Here is a 25,134-nt window from a genome sequence, read left to right on the forward strand (position 1 = left end):
TCTGGGCAGAATGAAGAATTGATGCTTTGTGTGAAACCCCTTCCTGAATGTTTGGGAGTTGCTGAGTTGATGGCTTGCAGCCAAATGTTTGAATGCAGTTTGGTGTGCAATATGATATTGGAGTCATCCCTAGCCTCATGTGTGGGTACAGAAAACCCTGGCCCAATGATCTAGGTGCTGACCTTTGCCCTCGTTTTAAAATGTAACTTTACACCATTGTTCCTTATTGTATACATTCATCTAACAAAGTTGTACTTACTGTGTAAGTGGTGATTTTCTTTTTGCTGTGTATGTGCGTGGGGTTGTGTGTGTATGCAATCGTGTTTATCAAGTGTTTGCTTTACCTTTTGAGGGCCCTTCTCAACCCCCGAGAGGTGAGAGGCCTAAGCTCCTCTGCTCCTTGGAGAGCCAGTTATACTTGAAGGAAACCCTGTGAGTCAAGTGTATTGGATGTACCTGGGCCCTAGAAACGGTGCCCAAGTAAAATCCTTAAAACAGTGTTTGCATACTTTATCCATACCTATAAATAGTTAGAAATAAATGTCCAGAGATAGGGGCCACGAAGAAAGTCCTGAGTAGTCTGCGCTCCATGGAATTGGTTTGGGCCATAGGTTTCTTAGTTTTACACTTTGGCAATCATTATGAGTTTGACGGTATTCGATCGGTGATTCCGATGAGATACTGGCAATCGGACCTACCGTAATTAAGGGATATTCCAGGTGCCGGTAACAGCCGTCATTCCCCAGTCCAGTAGGACTCCATGGGGGTAATTGTAGGCATTTCCGGCACCGGTAATACCATTACCGGAAATACCTTGTGTGTGTTGCCTACGGGGGCCTGATTTACCTCAAGATTTTGGCTGGTGGTAAATCGGTCAACTCCCACTGGCAAACTTGGACGCTGCCGGTCTGGAAAAATGCTGGTATACAGAAATACTGGCACTTTTTTTCCAGACAGTCAAGGTCGTAATGATCCCCTTTGACTGCATTCAAACAATAAGAAATTGAACCACCTTAGTGTGGGAGGCAAAATGTTGCCCACATGTAATCGGTGTAGAAGGGTGGTGTAGTCCACTGTATCAAAGACCCCAGATATATCTAGCATGATGCATACTTTACAACATGACCCATTCCAGTCTGTAGGTACTTCCCCTGTCCTGTTTATTTTGCTTTGCATTCTGGGATTTGTAGATCCACCTTTTCCATTATACAACTAAACTCGGACTACAGGTCACAGAATGCAAAGGAAAAAACCAGGACTGGATAAGCACCTACATATTGGATTGGGTTATGTTGGCAAATGTGTCAGTTGAGGCTTTTGCCTACACTTTCTTGCCCCCTCATCTTCCCTTGGCGAACTCACACCCTGACTTAGCCCTCTCCATGCTCCACTCTGCCTTATCTGATACTCTTGATGTTCTTGCCCCTGTCAAGAGGATCTGCTTGAAGCCCAAAGCCAAGTGCAACTCTTGGAACGACTCTGACCTTGTCACCTTTAAACGCAATTGCATGGTGGCTGAGAGGAAATGGCATGCATCCAGAACATCCTCTGACAAAATGGCCTGCCGCCTGCTCCAAAGGCAATACCAGCTCTCTGTCCGGAACCAAGAAGAGAGCGCACATTCAGTCCTGCATCTCTGCGGCATCTAACAAATTCGCCAAACTCTGGCTTCTCATTTTATCTCTAAAGCTCAAGACATCCTGTCCCCTCTTTTCCTCTCCCCCTCCTCCCTCTGCTCTCTCTACCTTTTGGCCCTTCTTTGGCCACCTCTCCTCCCTCCTTCTCTGCCTTTCCCCTGTTCTCCCCAGAAAAGGTTTCTAGACAAGTCCGATCTATGTAAGTCTCATCAAAACACGTTCACCCCTGTTCCTCCAAAACCACCAAGGACCACATTAGCACTCTGGCTCCTGGTCTGGCTGACTTCTGCAATCACTCCTTCACCACTGGAGTCTTCCCTTCAGCCCTGAAGCACTCCATTGTGCACCCTCTGCTTAAGAAACCCTTTGCCGACCCTTCCTGCCCGGCTAACTATCACCCAATCCCCATCACTCCTTTCCTGGGCAAACTCCTAGAAAAGCTGGCCATCTATCAGCTTAATCGTCGCACTGAATCTGTTGGTTGTCTCCATGACAATCAGTCTGGCTTCAGAGCTGCCAGAAGCACGGAAACTGCTCTCCTGATTCATCTGTGAAGACCTGCTTTCCAACCTTGACTCCAACACCCCCTGTGTCCTCATCTTACTTGATTTCTCTTCTGCCTTTGACATGGTCAACCACGCCATCCTGCTCAACAGTCTCTGTGATAACCTGGGTATCTCTTATCATGCCCTGGCTTGGCTGACTTCTTTCCTCTCCAGTCGACCCTCCCTGGTCCAACTTGGGTCCTTACTTTCCTCTATCTCTATCTTGAGATGTGTGCCCCAGGAGTCTAAACTCTCGCCCTGGCTGTTCAATCAATATCTGGAACTTCTTGCCCACCACATTGCTGCTCTCTGCCCCAACTTTCAGTGCTATGCGGATGACACACAACTCATTTTCAGGCTCCCTTGCACCACCTCTTCTCCTTCTCTCATCTCTGACTGTTTGTCTGCTATCCAGGAGTGGTAGGTCGCCAATGATCTCTGCTTTAATGCCAGTAAGGCCGAGATTCTCCTCATCGGTACACCTGCTCCCTCCTTTCCTGGTACTCTCTGGCCGGCCTCACTTGGCCCTCTTCCTATTCCCACCTGTAAGGCTAAAAACCTTGGGGTTGTCTTCGATTCCACACTGTCCTTCTCTCCTCACATCTTTGACATCTCTAAGAGGTCACACTATCAGCTGCACCTCCTCAGAGGTATTCTTCCTTTCCTCTCCTTCCCCCAGAAGCTCACTGTCTCCAGAGCTCTGGGTCTCTCTATGCTAGACTACTGCGAGTGCCTCTTTATAAATCTGCCTGCCTCTACTCTCCACCCTCTGCAACTCCTCCAAAACAGGACTGCAAGACTTGTCCTTGGCCTCCAGCACAGATCGTATCTCTCTGGCTCTGAAATCTCTCCATTGGCTCCCAGTGGATGCAAGCATTAAATTCAAAACCCTCTGCATTGTCCACAAGGCTTTCTGGGGCCTGGGTCCAAAATACCTTCAGCTAGCCCTCCGCAAATACCTCCCAGGCTCTTCGCTCCTCTACCGTTAACTCCCTCAGGGTCAGTCATTTTTCAAAGAAACTAGCTGGGGGTAGATCGGTCTTTGGCTGGGGCATCCTTCTGGAACGGCCTCCCGGCCACTCTGAAACTTGAGGAGAACCATCTCCGGTTCCGGAAGGACCTCAAGACCCTTCCTCTTTGCTTCGTGCCTCCCCTGCTTATCTGTTCTCTCCCGGCACTGTGCACCTGGCCTACCCTCTGTCTTCTGGGCCCAGGTATCTGCTCACCCTGCCACCCTCTTACACTGCCTCCGGGCCACTCCTTGCACCGGGGTCTGTATCTGTACCCATACAGTCCCCACCCCTCTTTTTTTTTTCTTCCTTCACTTATCAGGCATACCCTGTCTGCTGCCTTTAACCCAGCACTTGCTACTTGCTGGCCACACTACCGCTGTGTGTTGCCTTTATTATTTATTTATTATTTATCTGTTTCTCCTTTGCGCCACACTTTCCACTTCTCCCCCCTTCATGCACTTTTCCCCTCTCCCATGCACTTGCACGTTCTCAGTGTCACTGGGCCTAGTAAGATCGTTGTTTTTGTTCTCCCTTGTTCCCCTCCCTTGCCTTATCACGCTCTGAAACACTTGTGTATGAGCGCGATAGAAATAAAATATCAGTATCAATTGTGCTAAGGAGAAGAGGACTTATTGATACAGAAAATAATTCTTTTTTTTTTCTTTCTTCGAATCAATCTGACAAAGTACTAAAGGGAGTGGATTCCGTAGCATAGGCCCGACAATGGAAAAGCATCTGTATCCCTCCTGTTTTACGCCTGAAGTAGTTGATGATCGCCAACAATTTGTTAATGGAGCAGACAGTTCTCACTGGGCTATAAAGGAACATCTTGGAGCATAGTGTTGCATTATATTGAAACCACCCTCAAACCTAGGGAGTTCCCTCCCACCCTCCAATCAAGAAGACCTGCAACACTTCCTTACGTTTTTTAGCGCTGGCCTTACTGAAGACTCATATAGAGTCACACAAATCTCACCCCTCCCCTCCTTCGCCCAGATTGAGCCAAGAACTAGGCCGGGTATTGTTAATATATTTGTATTTATTTTAATTACGGGTAATAGAAATCACACTGGCTCACAATTAACTTCTTGTTACACAAGTGAATCGAACCAATGGGTTCTGAAAAACACAATTACAATACTTTTCTTTCTAAAAATTTAAAATTAAAGGATGATCAACACAGGTCCATGCATAAAATCACTTCACATTTGCAATGCTGTACAATTTTGATTTTCCTGCACACTTAAAAGGCTAGCAGTTGGGTTACAGATTTGTATCAATGCATAGGACAATCATGATTCCACCCAAACCTTTGTTCAATATAGGCACAAGGTGATTTGGCAGTGTTTTTTTTAGACCCCACACTAACTTTGGTCTGTGTTGGGGAAGTTGGATGGAAAATTGGGATGATAGAAGAATTTTGGATTTCAGACCAGCCTCCACTTAAAGGCCTGTGTTGGGGAAGCTGGCAGTTTAGAATGTGTGTAGTTTAAGGACAAAAATACCCCTCTTCCTAAAAAAGTTGGGGGCAACAGGACAAATAGGCTCACCCAATTAAATTATAGTCTGTAGTTTTTAGCGCACACTGGGAATGAGCTTTGTTAATTTTGAATTTTAACAAAAATCACCCCATGGTGTTCCAAGTGGAATAAATTAAATTAATATTTTTAGTTAATTAGGCTAAGGATCTACACAGTTTAACCCCCTTGGCCTACTATAGAGGGAAAGGTTTCCAGGCAAGCAGACTACCCCACCTTTTGGTTTCCCAGGGCTCAGTGATACTTACATAGAAAGCCTCTGTTTAAAGTTCAGGAAAGCCAGCTACATTTCAGGAACCTCTTGGAGCATAGGGCAGGGGTCTGGTCACTCTACTCTCAAGGATGGCCCCCAGCACCACACCATAGGACCCAGTCAGCTTTTACTCCTTCCCAGAAATACAGCTCCACCCAGATGCAAACTCTGCAATCTCCTTTGGTGATTTCTTTAGGCTGTCACATGGTAAGTTTCAGCAGCTCTGCCCTTCCTCATAGCCCAGCCACTTTATATAGCAGTGATGACACCATCAAGTTTACAATCTTGGGGAGTACCCTGCAAGAGTTCTCGCAAATGGGATTGGACAGTTACCCTTCTTTCTCCTCCTAACACAAGCCCATCTCTAAGGATTGGTTTAAGAGTCTGGAGCAGAGAAATGGCAATTCCCATTTGTAATCGCCATTTGTTCTCATGTCAAGTTTTTGGCAAAAACTAGTTATGTATCAAAAACATTATGATTTACTAGTAACTGCCATAACATTATAATCTGATTCAGCTAATCAGTGGGAATTTAATAAAACTGCCAGGTCTGCACCATGTTGCACAGCCATTTGACAATTTTCCACTGTTTTTTATTAAAAAAATCATAATAGGCCCATGAAATATATTCCACATATCCCTAATTCTACCCTCCACCAGCACACTAACTCTCACATTTGGAACATTTTCAGATCAGCCAGAAACCCATTTTAGATGGCCATTGCAGTTCCCTGAGTTGCAGGTGGATGAATGTGTATATCTCCACTCGGCTGGAAATTATCTAAATCAATATGACTTGTGGTTGCTGAGAAAAAGGCCAAAGTTACAATAGTTCTTTTAAACAAAGGGAATGTTCTTATGTGCCAATATGAGCTTCCCTTCCTCCAAACCATTTGTCTCTCTGACAGTGTTTTATTAGTCTCTTTGAAGTTGGTTGCCTGAAGTTCTAAATACCTGGATGCACCATCTAGAGCTCTTAGCCTGCTCAGAACTGCCCTTCCAAAGACACCAAGTCTAGGGAAAGTCTGTTTTCAACATCTCTTAGCAGCCACACTTTTGTTGCAGCTGTAAACAACTGGTGGGTGTAAAAGCCAGACTTGTAGTGGGGGAGTTTGTTCTGAATTGTGCCCAGATCCACACCATTTGTCCTCAGCTGAAATGGACTCCCATATTGCATGCATTTTCTAACATCAGTCTTGATTCCTTGACACACGGTTGTTTTCAGGGTCCAATTTGCATTTTTGCTGAAAGTACAGAGTTGTTTCTTTGTCATCAATAAAATATACTTTTAATTATCTGCTGTTCACTTTCCTGCTGAAAAGTGAGTCTGAATTGTCACAGTGCACCACCTTTTGATGGGTGGTAGTTTCAGTGAAAATGCTGCATTTATTTCTCAGCCAGTAATGTGATGTGCTTTTGCAGTACTGCACTTGGATTACATTTTTGTTTTAGCCTTCTCTGGATTTCCCTTGCAGAAAGGCACCTGCATAGTCTGTATATCCTGCTGACCTCCCAGTCTGTGTAATCGGACTGGGAGCTCAGCGGGACAGCAGTGGAGCCCCTGAAGGGAGGGCTCCAGTATTGTACAACCATGAAATGAGGGCCACAGAGTTGCATAACCCTGAAGTGGGGGCCACAAAGCTATACAACTCTGCAGACCCAGCACCACAGGAAATGCTGTTCAACGCAGGTTTGCTGAGTTCTATTGGCCCCAGGTTCAGCTGCAAGACTGGGGTACCAAGCATCAGAAACCTGAATGCCCTCAACTACGGGTAGTGTGCTTTCAGCTGAGGCAATCAGGGTCTCTGTGAATTCTTTAACATTGATCCCAACTCGGAGAGCCCCATGGGGCGACCTTATGAAGTTTTTTTTTTAAACAACCTTTTTGCAAAGGACCCTCCCAATGGAAACCATTTGCTCTGGGTATAACCAACCCTCCAAGTTCAATGTGATTCCATTAGAGAAATGCTGGCCCCAAGGCCTGGAAATGTTTGTCCAAAGCCTGGCCATACCAAGAGCAGAGTCAGTGGAAGTTTAAGACTCTATGCTACTCGCAAGCTGGAACCTGCTAGAAAGAAGTGTGATGGAAGCCAGTGTTAGTTCTGGATTTGACGTGCAAAAGAGAGAAACTCCCTACTCAAGTACTGTTACAAACCTACCCCTAGAATTAGGAGAGTAAAGTGATTCGGACACTGTGCCCAACAATATGGTCCCAGAGGGAAGTCTGTGCGTTATGGGAAACACTATGGCGGCGCCTACCTGCCCTGACCAAACTATAAAGGGAGATGCTCCACACCAGCAGGGAGAAAACAAGGAGGAAAGCTGACAAGGCCGCACACTGGTGCCCCTGGGAGACCTGGAAAGTGCTCTTCAACACAAACTAAAAGAGGGCCGAAAGAAGCGCCGGATTGAGTCCAGTTCAAAAACCTCAGACAAGAGCGTTTCAGCCCACCCCCACGTCATTGGACCCAAATACTGAGTCAAGCTAGACTACGGCATTGGAAGAAAGAGGAAAATAAAAACAGAAGCGTACGCATAGCAAGGCCAAAGATGATTCATCAATTAATGCCAGCACTATGGCTGCACTATCATTGATAATAGCCCCCTTCATAAAACTTTGAGGCAACTGATGATCATTTAAAGGATCAAACTACTGTAATTGCTATGCTACACTCCAAAATGATATTCGTGGAAGGATTCATCACAGCGGTCTAAGAAAAACTGGTAAAGTACAGTCCCGATCCTGGTCGAAGTCTGCATCTAATCCCCTAAAGAGATGGGGGCCAGGAACATACAACAGAGTCAGTGAAAAGGCTATGAAGGGCCCAGAAACAAGAAATTAAATTAGTCCACTTGAAGGTACGCCCAAGGGTACGAAAAATGAAGTGGAGTGGGGGGCTATTGCAGGCCCTAAAGTCAGAATTGACGCCATACAACCGGTAGTCGAGCCTATGGTTGTTATCCTGAGTGATGATGAAAAAGACTTAGTAGAACAGGCAAGCCTTGCCAAGGCTACAGATAAAGACATTGCCCAACCTCTGACTGGAAGTGCTCCTCCAGTCGCTCTCCCATCCAAATCCTCCACAGATTACCCTCTGTTTGTAAAATTGAAGAACCAAAAAAAGGGCTCAAAAGAAAACCCACAAAGCCTGATAGACAAGCCACCCGAAACTTGTAAAGAGCATGCAAAACACGCTAATGGCAAGTCCAGTAGCTCACGTCAATTCTTCAAGAAACTAACGCTCCCTAAAACTCAGGAAGATAAAGGGAAGAGGCTTGAAGTGCTAAAATCTTCCCCTCATAAATATGTAGAAATCTCTTTGGGAGAGGAAGAGCTTATGGAACGGATGTTAGATTACTCCACATACTTGGTTGAGTCAGAAAGGGAGGAGATCCCGGATACTATTTCACGCATAGCAGATGATGCTCATGGCGAGGGCTTGAGTAGCCCAGGGCCACTGCCAAAAAAAAGAGGCTCAACTCTGTCTGATATGATGGATCTGGATGGGTTCAGAACTTGGGAACAGAAGCGCTTAGCCCTGGATTTGTCTGTAGCCTCAATGAACCTAGGTCAGTCAGACACAAGCTGTAGGGCCAATCCTTCACTATAAGTGCATCAAATGTATTCTCCTCCATTTGCAATCAACATTGACAACCAGCAGGCGAGAATTAGAATTGTAAGACGCCCCTTTTAAGGGGAAACAGACACAGAAAAAGTGACAATTGGGACCTAATCCTTAATCTTGAATGGACCGCCCGGACAAATTATGGCCTGACCTTGAACAGAGCAAACGTCTTGAAAATTCTCCACCGAATCCCCAAATTAAGAATGATAACAGACAACATTGCTAGAGTGGCCTTCCTGTGTGCGGAAGGACTGGATAAAGTCCTGATACATCTGGAAAATGAATTAATAAGATGCTATAATTGAGGAAGCGTTGCACTACTCTGCTAGGGGGTTATACCCTTTCAGAAATAATGGGAGCAACTACAAATGGGGGAGCAAAAGGGTGGCCCCCGAAACTAGGAAAAACAAACCGATTCCACTCGGATGAGGGCGAGACAAAAGTCAAATTGAAAACGAACCCAAAAGCAAGCGATAAAAGGAGCTGACTGGGAGGGTGGAGTGATGTCTCCCTTATGTATTTTTGTGGACAACTCTGCTTTAGCGCAAAGGAAAGTCACCACTCATCAGAATGGAACTCCTAGTGGTGACAAGATCGAATCATGGTGCTGGATGGCAGAAACATTGGTAGTAAAAAAAAATATAAGAGCCTAACCACCCCACACTCCCTTACCGACAGAGTGGGCCATTGGATGCTGGAATACTAGGGGTTTTGGTCATCTGTTTGGCAAAGAAAAACTTAGGTGGGATGACTACAACCCACTCTGCCTCCAGGATTCCACGCTGAGAATCCCACCAATTGTTGATTGATCTATCACTCTATTAAACCCTGCCACAAAAGGGCAAAGGGGAAGACCAGCATTGGGACTCTTAACACTTGTAAAAAAACACAAATCAATACAAGGGGCCTCATTACGACCCTGCCGGTCCAGAAAGAATGGTGGCGGCAATACCGCTGCCTCTGTTGTTTCCGGACCGGCTGATTCAGAGTCCTGCAGGCGGGAGGTGTTACTCCCGCCAGGTCTGACCTGGCGGGTTTAACACCACCCAGGCAGACATGGAAACACCGGCTCTGTCATAGACGGAACCAGTGTTTCCATGGTCCCCATCCCCATGGAGCCCTATGGGACTCCATTGGAATGGGGATTTACAGAATTCCGCCTCAGGAATTACTGGGTGACCGGGGTTGTAATGCCCCGGTGATTCCGGCAATCACGAGGGCAGAATGGTAATACGGGTCTGACGGCAGCCTGCCAGTTTTCCGGCACGGCTACTGCCGGACTCGTAATGAGGCCCAAGGTCTCTGAAACTTGGAACTTAAACCAATTCACGCAGGTAACCTTGATTAAAAGTTTGGGCATGCGAAATGCTAGTAATGTATTCTCTATTTGTGCGAATTCACAAATAAAACATATTTGAAAAAAAAATGTTTGGGCATAATGACCGATGAGCCTGAATGGTTGATACTATCCAATATTTATTGGAATTCAGTGGGGATAGATACTTCTGCATTCATCAAGGGGATTATGTCACTGTAAGTCAACCTAATGGTTCTGTTACCAGACACACTGATCGTTATATGTGGGGATTTGAACATGGATGCATTGGGAGAACATCTGCCTGCAGGCTCAGATGAACCAGGCCATAAGACCACAATATCAGTTAAAGCTAGGCTATGGACAGAAGAATCAGAGTCCTGTGACTGGTGAATGGGCAAACAAGGGGAGACATCGCAGCATGCCATACTTGGGAGCGGGGAGGCTCTCTAAAGGTGCTGGATTATTTCTTTGTGTCCGGAAACCTCCTCCCATGGGTGGTCTCCCTTGAAGTAATCCTGACACTCTTAAATGGCCACAATATAATCAAGCTATCCTGTGTTGGAGCCCCTCACTATACCTTCCCAGTGGTAATTAACCAAAGGCGTAATCGACTAAAAAGGGACTCCGCGAGAATCAGGAAATTGACAACCTTGAGCAACTCCCACATAAAAAGAGTGGGGAGAAAGGTTTACGCTTTTGGAGTACGCAAAGCTACTGATGGCCTTCGTTGAAAAGAGGAAGGTGGGCCAAAGGAGTGATTTCCAGCACAAACATTCATTGCAATGGGATCTCATCGCTGAGAGGAAAAAAATGAATCAAAGCAGGAAATCTTATAACATCAACTTCCTTGATCAAAGCAAGGAAATCAATCTATAAAAGCTTGGTAAAAGCTTATAAATATAAAATGATACAAGAAGACGCTGATTCAATGATGCAAGAAATCTCCAAAAAACATGGGAAGTCTGGAAACTCCTAACTCACAAAATTCCCTAACAGCAGCTCTGCAAACAGATGCAATTTAGGAAGAGGCATGGATATCCCACTTTTTGAAAGGCTTTAATGAGCCAGAAGGCAGAGCTCCTACTGTGACCCTTAATCGTGGGCTAGAGTGGACTTTCCATACCAAGGAAGAAGACATGTACACCTTCATCAAAAAAGCCAGCAGCTCGAGCGCTCCAGGGCCCGATGGCTTGACTAATGCCATCCTTAAACAGGAACCGGAACCCTGGGCAAAATGTATGGGCATTCTATTTGAATGGGTAAAATCACTGAAGCAAGTGCCAACCTGGAAGATATCTATAGTGCTCCCAATGTTCAAGAAGGGCGACAGGACAAAACCCATCAATTACTGCCCCATTGCCCTGCTGGATGTTATGGGGAAGGTTTTTGCCAAGTTGGTTTTGGCGGCTTTGGATGCGTGGACACCATCAGAGCAGATGGAGAAATGGCAGTCAGGCTTCGTATGAGGTATGAATACATCACTGAATGTGTTCATAGTCAACCTGCTGAAAAAGCGGTCCATTTGCCACCATAAGACGATGTAGCTGGCCTTCATCGCTCTATCAGAGGCATTTGATTCAATAAATTAAAACAAGATATGGAACAAGTTGGCCTAATGGGGCTGCCCCTGGGTCGTTTTGGAAGCAATTAAAGACCTGCCCTCTGGTATGGAATTATAGATAAAGATGGACCAAGGGGGCACCCAGTCTTGTTCAATAACAACAAACGGGGTTGTCCATTGACTTCATTTTTGTTCAACCTTTTCCTATCGGATCTCACAGCTGCACTGAAAACAATTAGGAACTCCCCCCCCCCCCCTAACATCGCTGGGACTGCCATTGACCACCTGATGTACGTGGATGATTTGGTCCTAAAAGATCAAACCCCGGTGGGATTAACTAAATGCCCTGAACTCATACATACAAGAGAACATCCTGAAAGTCAACGTGGGCAAATCAAGGGTCCTGACGATCCAGTCTGCAAGGGGAAGGAAGCCATGTAACGGAGCATGGTATGTAGACAACTTCAGGTTAACCGAAGTGACATCATTCACATACCTGGGGAGCTGCATAAGTTCGTCCCTGAGAGAAGTACACCAAGTAAACATGCTGAGATCTAAAATGCAGACGATGGCTAACCAAGGTAGACTGATTAAAAGGAAATTTGACAAATTCTCATCATCCTGACCCTTACCTTCTACAAAATGAAGGCTGTTCCGACAGTGATCTTTGAGGCCAATGCGTTTGGCCAAATCCCTGAGAAAACATGGAACTCTTTAGAAGGACACTTCTGGAAAAAGGTGTGGAAAATTCCTAACTGTATTCCAGCATCAGTGATAAGACGAGAACTAGGCCTGATCTCTCTGTACGCGCATGTTATCTGAAGAAAATATTCCATAACTGCAATTTGGATGCCCTAGTACGAGGTTTTGGAGCATTACATGAGGGAATGATGAGAGGGCAGGACAAACGCCTACAAGACTGGAGAATAGCATGCGGCAAAGTCTTAAGACACTTGGGCATGACTGAGGATCAGTTACAAACAAATCCAAATTCAAGAAAGACCAAACTCTGGAGACAGGACTGGATCCAAGAAAAAGCAGGTAGGGTGAAATTCTGCCATCAGGAAATCACTGTTGGTAGGGCCTATAATCTCCTACCAGAAAATGTGAAGAAAAAAATGCCCAAGCACCTGGATTAGATGTACATTCATGAGATTTTGTCTAAATCTATATCCCACCCTGGAAATATTAGCCATATGAGCAAAGGACGGCCAAATGCCTGGTTGCAGATTATGCAGGATAAAGGATGAAAAAGAAACACAAACACCTAGTAATATTCTGCAGGGCGTTAACTGTGCACAGAGCAGTGATGCCGGCGAGCTCCTCGAAGAGTTCAGAACATGTGGCAGCAATGACTGGTGGCAGGTCTGCATGCAGGGGGAAAGGATGACACTTATAATTGCTCTGGTCACTTGGACAAAGTTTTTAAATGTATCAAAGAAAATGAGGAAGCACGTCTGAAACAGAAGGACACATGAAATGTGACTTAATAAGAGAATCATTTGGGATACGATTGTTCGAAAACATGTGAAAGGTCCATTTCGTCAAAGTTTAAAGACTTGTGGAAAAGTCAGAATACCTAAATACAAAATATATATAATATTTATTTATGCCAAGGTCAGCTGAGAAAATGTGTTAAAGTGACTGAGTGGCCAAAAGGTCTCAAACCCCAGCATCTCCACTTGACCGACGTGCATAATACTTCGCAAATTAGTTTAACATAGAAAACCTTATCTACCAAAATAAGAAGTCACTACATGTCCATCAGCACACACTACCCATTAGTCCAAAAAAAGGCCCACCCATATTTCGCCATAAGTAACTGTGACCATGGATGCATGGTAGGCACATCATAAAGTTTACTTGTCGCTTGGTTTGCTCTTGAAGACTTCTTTGAATGCAACTTCCCAAGATGCCCTTGAGTATCAAAAACTATTTCTGTGATGCGTCAACCTCTGTGATGTCAGGTCATGTGCAAATTAGGCGTCCCAGCAAATAACTGTGCCTCCTAGGACGCCACTACAGACACAAAGTCGGAGCTGTTTCTTTGTGCTAAGGAGCGTTGAGTAAGTATAGACACAAGGGAATTTCCGTGACCTTCGTTCTCCGCGCTTCCGGTGAAGTGAAGTGCATTTCTGCTGATTGCTCCAAGGAGGCATGTGGAATGGCGAGTCAGCCAGCGGATCCCGTTACGCAGAGATAGGAATCTGCGCTCCCAGTAAAATGGCAACACGGACAGCAGGGAATCGGTGGGGGGGGAGGGGGGGCGGGGGACAGCGTGCATTGTTCAAGTGCAGAGAGAAGCCAGTCTCAGATTCCCGAAACTCTATTCGCTGCTGGCCGCAGCGTCTACCATGTCGTGTCTGGCTGTTGGAAACAAAAGCCACAACTGCCCATGACACAAAGCGGATAATGGCGAAGCTTTGGTTGTCTGTCAAGGGTTCATTTTCAGATAACAGCGAAGGCATTGTGGCTGCGGGGAAAGTTCCGGTAGCCGGCGAGATGCTGCAGCCATAAAAGGGAGGAATGGTCGCATGCTGCAATCAAAATTCACCGCTTGTGGGTTTTGTGGCCCATGCACCCTAACGAAAGCAAGCATTACACATCCCCCTGTTCCGGTCTATCTCGCACTCCGTTAAATGGGGGACGGGGGCTCTCCAAAGCATTTGCCTTTGTTAGTACTTGCTTTAAACAGGTCTTCAGTGCAAGGAACAGATGCAAGAGCACACAACCCCTTTTGTGCTACAACTATAGAATGCAGTTGAGTCCCATGAAAAAGTAGGTCCAGCTACCACATAGTCACTGACATAGCTGTCCTCTCTACACCCGAACACACTGCCTGGCCTGGCTTTTATAATGTCTTTAAACTAGTCATCTCTGCTAGAAATGGAATAGTCATATATTGTCATTGCTGTTCACATGCAACGTAATGCTCTTTCATTTTCATGTTTGCACAAACTATGGTCTTCCGGACCGCCTTCCTCGCCACAGCACTGCAAGGCCATAAGAAATGCAGTAGGCACTATACAAATATCAAATAACATAGCAAAGTAAGCTGGCTGTCTTACTGGGTATTACTATATTATTTTTTAATTTTTTTATTGTGTACGGTTTTATTGAACCTTTACAAAAAGAAGCAATAGAAAAGAATGTACATAATATAAAATACATAGAAGTACGTAGTACTATATTAATTTCAAAGGTATTTTCTTGATGGTGTGCATTAATGGCCATAGTGACCTAAAAATACAGCAAAGTGCAATGCAGAGGTTTTAAAAAGGATAAGCAAGTGTGGTACTTTAAATCTGCCTGAGATGGATAGGAAGATTAATTGGCATCACAGGGGCTAGCTTCAATAGGACTGAACTTGTCTTAGAGAAGATAGACAACCTGATTTCCAATCCCCTGCCTGCCCAAATGTAAATATATGCAGAGCTTCTGCATCTTCTGTAACTTTGCTCAAAGGGACCATCCGACACTAGCACCCCCCTCCATGGGATTCAGGGGCGGTTTGTCCATAATGGCTGAGGCTGATGCCGAACAACCAGTACTCATGCGCATCATGCAGGAGCAGCGCCAGCCCAAAGTAAACACTGAGCGCTCCCTATACTACTTGCAGCAGCTGAGAGAGTGGTCCTGGGCTGGCATGAACTGTCAAAGTGAAACAGTTTAATTCCCAAGGGCGCATGAAAAATGGACTATGGAAGGACGAGGCATGGCCCAATGGGGATGCAGGCTGGGGAACTGCATGTCTCATGTGCATAGGTGGTGGTCCCGTGCCTCCCCACAGATCCAGAGAGATTCTGGCAATGGAGCAATCCGTCTCCTACGTGCATATGCATGAACCAGGAAGCGATCTTTGCATCCTGATTTCTGTTCTTGTAGCGCAGGAGCCAGAAGGCATTCATGGAGGCTCCGGCACAGTGGAGCAGAGTCTAGACCCGTATTGCAGTTAAGATGCATTTTATATGTCTTATGTAATGTGTGTGTGTGTGTGTGTATGAGTTTGTGTATGGTGTGTAAATGAGCAAGTTAATGGGTGTGACCAAGGAGCTGATGTTTTTCAACAGAGGGCGAGGGGTGTGGTGCACTACAACAGCATTTTTTAATGGGTAGCCATGATAGAGCAAGGAAGATAAGTGTTACTAGGCGGCCAGACTAGCATTTTAGTGCAGCCAATCTAGCCATTCTTACTGTAGCATGGAATTTCTATGGTAAAGCAACCGTGATAAGTGTTTTAAAATGTGGCTAAACTGACATTTTAATGCAACCACACTAGACTAGCTGTGTCTTAATATGGCATGGCATTTGTTTCTGTCTCTCTATGGGAAAGTATGCATGATGAGTCTTATTACATGGCTAGACTGGATTTTTGTTGCAGCCAGTTTAGCTATTTCTTACTGTGGCATGGCATTGTATTTTGGGTAACAAGGGTAAAGCCAGACATAAGTGTTATTACGTCTGTAGACTGGCCTACATTGTGCAGTCAGTTTTAACATGTTTTCTTATTGTGGCAGGGCATTTTTAATGGAAAAGCCAACAGGAATTTGGTTCTTACGTGGAAAAACTGGCAAATTATTTCTTTTAAATGATATAATTACTACTGGCTTTATGCAAAAAACAAAAATGAGAATGTTCTTGTATGGGATTACTGGCATATATTGGTGCAGCAGGCAGGTAAATGTATGGGCACAACCAGTGTGAACATGTTTTTATACTGCCACATATTGTAGGCAATGACATCCTGAAAATGCCTTGGGAGATGGAATGACCAGGGATTGTTTTAACTCTAAGACAAAATGCATTGATGGAAGTCCTGAAAAGCAGACTTTTCCCTATACCTTCATATTTAAACAAGTTTCTCAGTAGCACTTGCAGTTCAGGGATCCTTAATTCCATTAACACACATGCCCAAATTACTTGCTTGAAATCGCAACTGGCCTTTACACAAAAGCCAAGATACAGAAGGACACTGATCACAACAGGAAAATAGATCAATAACTACCACCATATATATATCTATATATGACCAGACTTGCTGTCCAACAAGACTCTTAAGTCCTGTGACACATATTGCACCGCGTGTACACATAAGTGGAAGTGTCATGGCCTGGGCACCTTACAGGCTGTCACACACACCCCATGGTGGTTCCCTGTTCAAAATAGGACTATCTTAAATTTGAGACTACCAAAAAAAGAGATTGCCAAGTCAATTGCTAAAAGTCAACTCCTGTTCTTCCTTTCTACCGCCTTGCTTACTGTGCCATCAGCCCACATCACATTGCCACAAAACGCTGCTGTTGTAAAACACTTCAGTCTTGTTGATTTTTCTAAAATATTTTACTAATACTTTTGGCCATTGTAATTCTTGTTCTGGAGACTTTTTTAAAGGCAGAATGTTCAGTTATTGGACAACACATTAGGACATGATATTCCAATTCATAAAATAGCTGTCTCCCACCTTATCATTGATGTAGTTATTTTTGGAGTGTTTAGCTTTGTTTTATGAATTTATTTAAACATCATTCTTGTAAGGTATTCTTGAAATGTAGTTGTTGTGAGTACTTTGAAACCTTTATAATACATTGCAGTGTGCAATATTTGTATTAAAGACTTGGAAATAACTTTTCTTATTACAGGCTAGTTGTGACAGCACAACTGCCCTGTAATAAGAAAATGACATCACAACCAAAGCGTAACCACTTATTACGCTTCAGTTGAGACATTACAATGCCTCCCGCTTGAGCCAACAGAGAATTTCAGCTGTCACTGCAGCACTTAATTTAAGCTGTGAAAAGCTTTTCAAATGCCTTGCTTTTAGAATAGTTTTCTGTGACACATTGCAGCCAATAATTGACAAGGAGCTGCTTGTGGTAGAAAGTTTCATTTGTGCACTGCTGGAGTTTAACTTATGTGAGCAAGAATGTGCATGTTATTACTTATTTTAAAACACAAAATGAACGTTTATTTTTCAATACATTTAATTAAACTGCTTAATCTATTTTTTGCAACACATAAGGAGCAGCATTTTTGCTTTTTTTGAATCCAAGCATATTCTATATTGATTATATGGACCAGCAAATGAATACTCTTACATTATATTAAGCAAGAGACGAGGTATTAAAGGGAATGACTATGTGTGGCCATGTATTTATATGGCAATAAGCCCAGAGACGGTGGGCCAATACCGCCCGAGGTAATGCCCCCGGGGCCCATAGTTACAGGGCAGAGCATAGCGAGGGCCTCAACGAAGGCTCTGGGGGCATTACCGTGGACTCTATTGGCCCGCTCTCGAGGGGCTTATTGCCATTAGTACCCCGGCCTGGTAGAGCGGGGTACTAATAGCATTTTTTCTGTTCCAAAACCTTGCAGCGTTTCGGAACCGAAAAATAAAGAAATGTAAAAATAAATGGCTGCCGGGAAAGGGAAAATGGAGTCAATTTTACCTTTCCGTGGTGGCCATCGGAAGTGGATGCGCTGGGGACAGAAGTGTTCCCAGCAAGTTTACTCTCCAGAAAAGGCGAAAAAAGAAGGTAAGTGGGGTTGGGAGGGCGGAGAGGGGATCATTTGCAAGGAAGGGGGTGGAAGAAAGAAAATACATACCTGAATCCCCAGCAGGGGGCGATGGCAGCCTCCAGCTGTGTGGAGGCTTGGAGCGGGGATTGCCCTGTTTCAAGCCTCCTCATTGGCTGAGGGGTTGCCACGCCCCCTGCCGGGAACAAACACAGGCACGTACATGTGTCCACTAGATTACAATGTGGTATGGCTCAGAAACGAGCCAATCCACATTAAGTGTATCCCGTGAATTCGCAATGCCGGGTACTAATAAGGAATAAAAAAACGTCCTACCATACATAAAAGTATACTGCAACTCCACCTTTTTGAGTTTCATGCCCTTCTAAAGACACTTTGCCTCATTCCTCTTTTTGGTCACCAAACTCCTTTGTGACTTGCCATATCCCTATATTGGCTAGTTAACCATCTATTAACCCTGACTTGCAAGCTTCAACTTCTGTTACGTTATGTTACTGGAATTTATCATGTGCCCAACTACAATATGCATGGTCTCCACATGCTCTGGAGGATCTGAAAGACCTGGGAGCTGCAGGAAAAGTAGGTTGAGTGTTATGTAAATTGACCTACAAAAGTAGGGTGTCTTAAAATTGTACAGCAACATTTGGACTGAATAGACACCCTAATAGCCTGCATTATAATATACATTGTACTGCTGCAAACCTACAACTGTAGTATCAGTTTTTTTTATACGTCCAATTTGGCCCAATATTTTCAAGGCATTTAATCGTTTATCTTTGAAGACCACCATGCTTTCGTTTCTCCCAATGTTTTTAATCCAGAATCGGTCAGTCAATGGGGTCATTTTCATTTCAGATGTAAATCACACAAAGGGGACCATGTGCCCTCAATGCAATATTCCACTTTTACACCACATAGTGGAAAAGTGAAGAGTGAAAACTGGTTTAAATCGCCTTTACTCTGCACCTTTTCACTATGTTCTTAGAAAAGTGCAAATACCTCCTACAGTCAATGAAAGTGGGAGGCATTTACAATGGATTCTTTTGGAATCGAAATGCTTTTACCAGGTGGTAATTTCAGGCAGATTCCTTAGGAATCCACAGCATTATTGGCATCATCAGTCTTCATGCTAGCTGTAAGCAACCCCCCCCCTCCATTCCCAGCTACACAAGACAAATGCGACTGCTTACACCCACCCCTTTTACCAATTTCCCCTGACAAATGGAGGAACATGAGGCTGATCGGTAAAAGTGTCAGTAAACACTTTGACCTCCACTTCCAACAGTCTACTTCAGAATGGAAACCACAGTTTTTGTGTTTTGCATGAATGTGTCAGAAGAGAAATATCTGTGGTCATAGGCCTTCGTTTCTGTGTTGCCTTCTTACAATCATATTGTCTTATTGAAAGAAAAACTTTAAAATGGCTTAAGAACACCTGGCCAAGAATGTATACTACACCAGACTACACCCATGCTCCTCGCATCAGTGGAATCTCCTACATGCATGCATGCATGATGTGCAGTAGTTGTTCCTAAGATCTTCAAAAATGCAGCTTCGCAGCAGAATCTTCATGTGTACATTACATAAATCCCTCCTCGTGTGGACGGAATCAGGGTTCTTTTGTTTCATATTTATACCAAAAAGATCCTGTGACAATAAAGTGCTAAGTCAATCAATGTTCTCTTCCACAGCCAATTTTAAGAAAAAATATAATACGGTATGTACCCAAATTATTCAGAAAATATCATTCCATATATCTGAATACATGATTTAATGGTCTTCGGTGTTGCAAAGAAAAGGAAAAAGGTCATTTGTGACAGCCAACACGAGTTTTGACCCAATGGGTATGTCTCAAGGCTGTAGTATAAATCATATCTAACCCATATACATTGAAATAAACAGTAACAAGTAAACATATAATGATGATTGTAGGTAGAAACAAGGACAAGAGGCGAAAGGGAAGAAAATGAAAGAAAAGAGAATTTTACTCATTGCTAGTTATTTAGCAGAATGAAAGCACATTATCAATGGTACATCTTGACCTCTAGCCCCAATTTACCACTATGATTATCCACGATTGCAAGCTCAAAAGAACATACATGCATTCTTTGATTTCAATATTACGTTTTTTTAACACGACTGTTTGTAGCACATTAACAGTTTATTTCTTGGCTCTTAGCAAAAGCACCTTCTACAAGACCCATCATAATGCATTGTGTTACTGTATGATTACAGGTACAGAAAATTGAGCAGAAGCATGAGTTGCGAGCAAATAAAATGATGAAAGCCGCTGCCAAGGATGTGCATAGGTTGCGAGGGCAGAATCGAAAGGAACCCGTGGAGGTGCAGTCTTTCAGGTAAGGCAATAGTATTTATGCAGACAGGTCATCAGCCATCTTATATCCTGTGCAATCCTCCAGCAAACACTAGGCACCAAAGCCATTGTAGTATATCTACACTATCTAAGAAGCAGTAATAGCCATGACATTCCATACAATCCTTTTCAATGCATGTGCACTATTTTAACTTTAACAAAATAACTTGTAAGCCTAGTAGGAAAATTACCCCACAATTGAGGGATCACATCAACGTAAACCACTGGTGGGGTGGGGTGGGCTGAGGTGGGGTGGGGGGGGGTGCGGGTGTGTGTGTGTGTGTTTACAACTTAGTGGGAGCCCTAGTTTTGCATAACAACTGAATGATATGAAGAGTCATTTGTAATGCGCCTGTACACAAGTGTTTCTAGGAGCGAATCACCAACGTCATTAAAAAGAATGTGTGCTAATAAGGTTTCCCTCCAACACAAAGGTATGGCAGCAAGGAAGAGTGCAATCCAGTCATAAAGTATTGTCATTCCAGTCTACTCGCTTAGTGCTGGAGCAGTACCCTTTCTGCTCATCTCACATTAGGTACAATGGCTAGATGAGAATATTGCAAGCGTCATGCAGCTCACCAGTGCTCAGAATTTAAAGGTGTACTCCCTTCAGAGACTACCAAGCAGCGGAAGCGTTGCTACAATGCGCTTTACGGCGTGTTCCTGTATCGTCCACAACAAGGCTTCTAAGAATTTAAATATGGACAGGATCACGTGCTGTGGCATTGAATGCAGAAAAAGGAATGAAATGCTTTGCAGTTAGAACAACATTTTAAGTTTCACCATCTCAGCCAAGCACTGATGTAGTCACTAGTAGGTTTGCACACACCAGGGGTTCCCGCAAGCGTGAACCAATGACTGTAAATTGTCTTTGGGGATGTAATTGTTGGTAAAAACGCATTCAATTGAGTAGACTTAACTTGATCAATACTTGAGCATAGTTACCCACACCAGTCTATCAAGACTTCATATGATCTCTTTCTTTAACTTTCCCATGGACAGCAACTGTTGTACTCCTTCCCAAGTATGATCAGTGATATTATTTAACGTTAAAAAAAAAAAAAAATGGAAGGGCCCATTATCGCTTGGTGCGCTGTTATATAGTAGGGTTCCTTTATTCTGCAATACTTTGATGCCACTCTAGCCAAAGATATCATGTATGCGCTGGCCATCTGCCTCCTGGAGGCGTTAATCTCTTGAACATTAAGACAAGGAACAAAACCCCTCTGTTCGAGAAACCTGTGTGGATCTTAAGCTGAACTGCGGTCCAAAATACAACCATCAATTTGCCAGCTATTAGTAAACCTAGCGTGAGGGCGTGTCGGTAAAAAATGTTTGCTAAGCGACAATTGAGGTGATTTATTTATTGCAACACCACCCTTGAAATTCAGCAGAGGTTGTGACGTGATGTACTTCTTAACTTGGCGTCCCCCATGGTGACATTTTGTATCTCGTTTCGAAACCCTATTTCATATGATGTATGTGCTGTGTAGCAGGGTGAGCCAAGTTAACATGCTCATCACTTGCCACGTCTGCTGAATTGCAAGCTTTTTTTTGTTGATTAATCAGGTCACTGAAACTCCCCCTCAACTAAAGTTTTTTCAATTACCTTTAAGGGTTTTGTTATGCTATAGTTTGCTTGGGGCCCACTAGACCTGGCTTTAGGCTGTGGCCACTCTGTGTTGCGCCAATGAATTTAAAGGGGGGGGGGCAGTGGCTCCGCCCTACTGGCGCATACCTCATTATTACTTAACCAGATCCCACTAGCCATTGCCAGTAGCTTCAGGGTCCACTTCCCTTCGGCCTTTTCCAGTGGCCCTGAGGCCATGCCACTGTGTGTTGCCAAAAATGTCAAAAAATGTAGAGTGACTTAGCCAGTGGCCTCGGTGTCCACTGGCCATGGCCTTCAACGTTGTCCACTGTACATTTTCCGCTAATTATTAAAAAAAATACCTCTATCCCCCTGCATAGAAGTTCTGGACCCAACTCTGTACAGGTGTAAAAGACTATATCGCTAAATCCCAGTGGTCTATAGGCTATTGATTAGACACCTTTTTCACTTTTTATTCCTGCAATAATTTATCACAGTAACAAGAACTTATTCTGCCGTTCTCTATTCCCCCGAATGCTATTCCCAAAGATCATTGCCACGGTAATACATTGTATGCCGATTCCTGCAGTAACAAAATTAAAATTAACCCTAGTCCTTCTGGGCCCTCACCATGTGTACCCTCCTCTTTTCTTGGCCCCCACTGCCCTATTGTGTGTTTTACCTCCCTGACCATCTTCCATTACCCCCTTCACTCCTGTGCATGTCCTGTGATGTTACTGCATGATCTCGCAAGGTTCCTGAGGGATTCCCACGATAAGCCGGAAATGGTCTCTCTCGTCCATTTGCCCGCTGCACTTTGTCCTCTTTCCACCTGCCCACCTGAAGCCTGACATGAATGCACCCCATTTCCTCCTCAAAACATATATATTTTTTAACAATTCTCTTTATTAGTTTTTTCACACCAAAAAGACAAAATCCAACTGAACCCGGATAAAGGGGCTTTTAAGACGAGGTGCTCTTATGGGAAGGATGGGGATGCAGAATTACTCAAACACCAATAATAAGGTCGACTCAAGAAGTTGGTAAGGTGTACACTGTTTTAATAACAATTATCTAAAACGGCGAGTACAACGAACATCAGCAGATGTCACACAGCATAATCTCCACGCATTTCATAAAAAAGACATACTTATATGCTAAATATTCATCATCATTGCCTTCATACTATGTGGCAACTTGTAATACATGTGTGGGGTTGTGATAGGGTAACACGGAACATCTACGTATACTTTCTATGGGGGTTGAAGTTGTGATTGGGTCTCTATTGTCAGGAGGGCACCTAAGCCCTCCTCGTGCAAGTCATCTACATCATCACAAAATACACGACAATCGATTGGTTCTCAAAATATAGGGCTCATTGCTACGTGGCCCTCTATAATTGGTTGGCACACTTGCACCCTTCTAGAATATTCCACTCCCTGGCAGCGCACACGCTGGCAACCCAAGTGCTGGTGTGCTGGCCTTGACCATAGCTTCCCACCCAATTAACCTGACATCCATCATCACTCTTACTCTGTGTCAGACAATTAGCCTTTGAACATGCAAAACAGGGGGGGTCTGGGAAACTCTCTACCAGCACGAACACAGCCCATTGACTTGTTCTTGGGTGGATGGCCCCTGGGAGATTCTCAACCAAGTCTTTAGCTCACTGTTCTTTTCACAGAGAAGAAATTTCCCCACATATCAGTCTTTGTCCTGCCCAGGGTCAGTCCAGCACTGAAATGCTAGGCAATTCTCCTCTGAACAAGAGTATCACAGCAACACCATACACGTGTTTCAACCTTGTTGGGCATCATCAGTGAGGTGAAGCTGTGTCTCTCTAAGAGCAGTGAGCAAGGGGTCCACGTCTGGAGTCCCCTGGTAGGGTGACACCCAAAGTTACTTGGTATGCAAAAGAGGGGGGGTCTGGGAAACTCTCTACCAGCACGAACACAGCCTTGTAGGCTTCACAACCCCTGAGAATATTAGGGAGTGTGGGTATACTCGCATGTGCTTGCCTCAACGTCATCTGCTAGTCTTTTTCCATCTTGGTCACGTGTCTGAAGACCACACTTCGAGCTTCAATTCTGTATTTGATATTAAACGAATAAAACTTGGCACTCATTGCCTCTTAGCTGCACCTTGGTGGGATTTTGGGTTCATTCCTTGCATTAATTGTATCCTTTGAATAGACAACCAGTTCTTGGCTGCCCTGGCCTTCTTGACACTGGGCCAGACAAGCCTCCTTGATTCTTTCTTTTGCTCGTTAGCCACCGTTTATCAACTGCGACACACTTTCAGACTTTTTCGTTCATGGGATCCCAGTTTGCTCAAAACATGATGTGATACATCCAGATTTCTTATACTTTATATATATCTTGGCGTTTCTTATACTTCATATATACCTTAGTAGCACCGCCTGCAATCTAGCTAGCTTATGTGATCACTACTTGCATTTTCTTCCGTGGTCTTCACACGTGTAATCTTCATTTTGCACGTAACATGTTACTCTATTCTTTCACTTCGTCTTCAGGTTCCATATGTTCTCTTTACACTCTCCACTACTACCTTTTTCTCAGTGTGTCACGTTAAGTGTTGTGATGTCACCAGTCTGCTCTTTCATTCATTTTCTCGCATTCTTCAGGGATCTTCCATAGGAGATTTTCAGCTTGGGGTGGGTCGGTTAGAGGCTTTTGGCACCTCCTCTACATAACATCCAGCGATAGCAACAGTTACTTAAAAGCAAACAGTCAAAGAGAAACTATCAGTAAAGTAAGAATCAAACAAGTCAACCTCCTTAATAACCATCATATGTATATAACAGGTATCTTTTGTACAGTGCTCAGCATTACTAACCACCATACATCCGTGTATCCCATATTGTAACATATTTTTGGGGCAGCCACGATATCTGCAGATGGGAACATGATATGGATAATTGTATGTTGATTGAAGAACGTGCGCACAGTGTGTGGGCATGTCGCGGGTGCCCCAATGCAACACAATATTGTGCTTTGCAATAATTGAGGCATTTGACAGGAGGAGTCTCTCATAACGGGAATAGTCCTCTTCGCCCCATCAACCCAGCAGGGCTAGTCTATGGCCGTCTGCACCAGTTGGCCAAGAGTTTTTGGCAGGTGTCTT

General features: G+C 44.2%; 1 protein-coding gene across 1 annotated transcript in view; it reads left to right on the top strand.

Annotated features, from left to right (window-relative positions):
* WWC1 (WW and C2 domain containing 1) overlaps positions 1 to 25,134 on the top strand; it is a 535,977-nt gene that overhangs the window by 491,316 nt on the left and 19,527 nt on the right. Inside the window, exon 22 of the mRNA XM_069654296.1 lies at positions 20,261 to 20,382. Coding sequence (XP_069510397.1) covers positions 20,261 to 20,382 — 122 coding nt within the window. The remainder of the gene's footprint in view (positions 1 to 20,260; positions 20,383 to 25,134) is intronic.

The sequence above is a fragment of the Ambystoma mexicanum genome, chromosome 3q (genome assembly GCF_040938575.1).
Source record: "Ambystoma mexicanum isolate Mex_15411 chromosome 3q, UKY_AmexF1_1, whole genome shotgun sequence".
In the NCBI taxonomy this organism is placed as follows: domain Eukaryota; kingdom Metazoa; phylum Chordata; class Amphibia; order Caudata; family Ambystomatidae; genus Ambystoma; species Ambystoma mexicanum.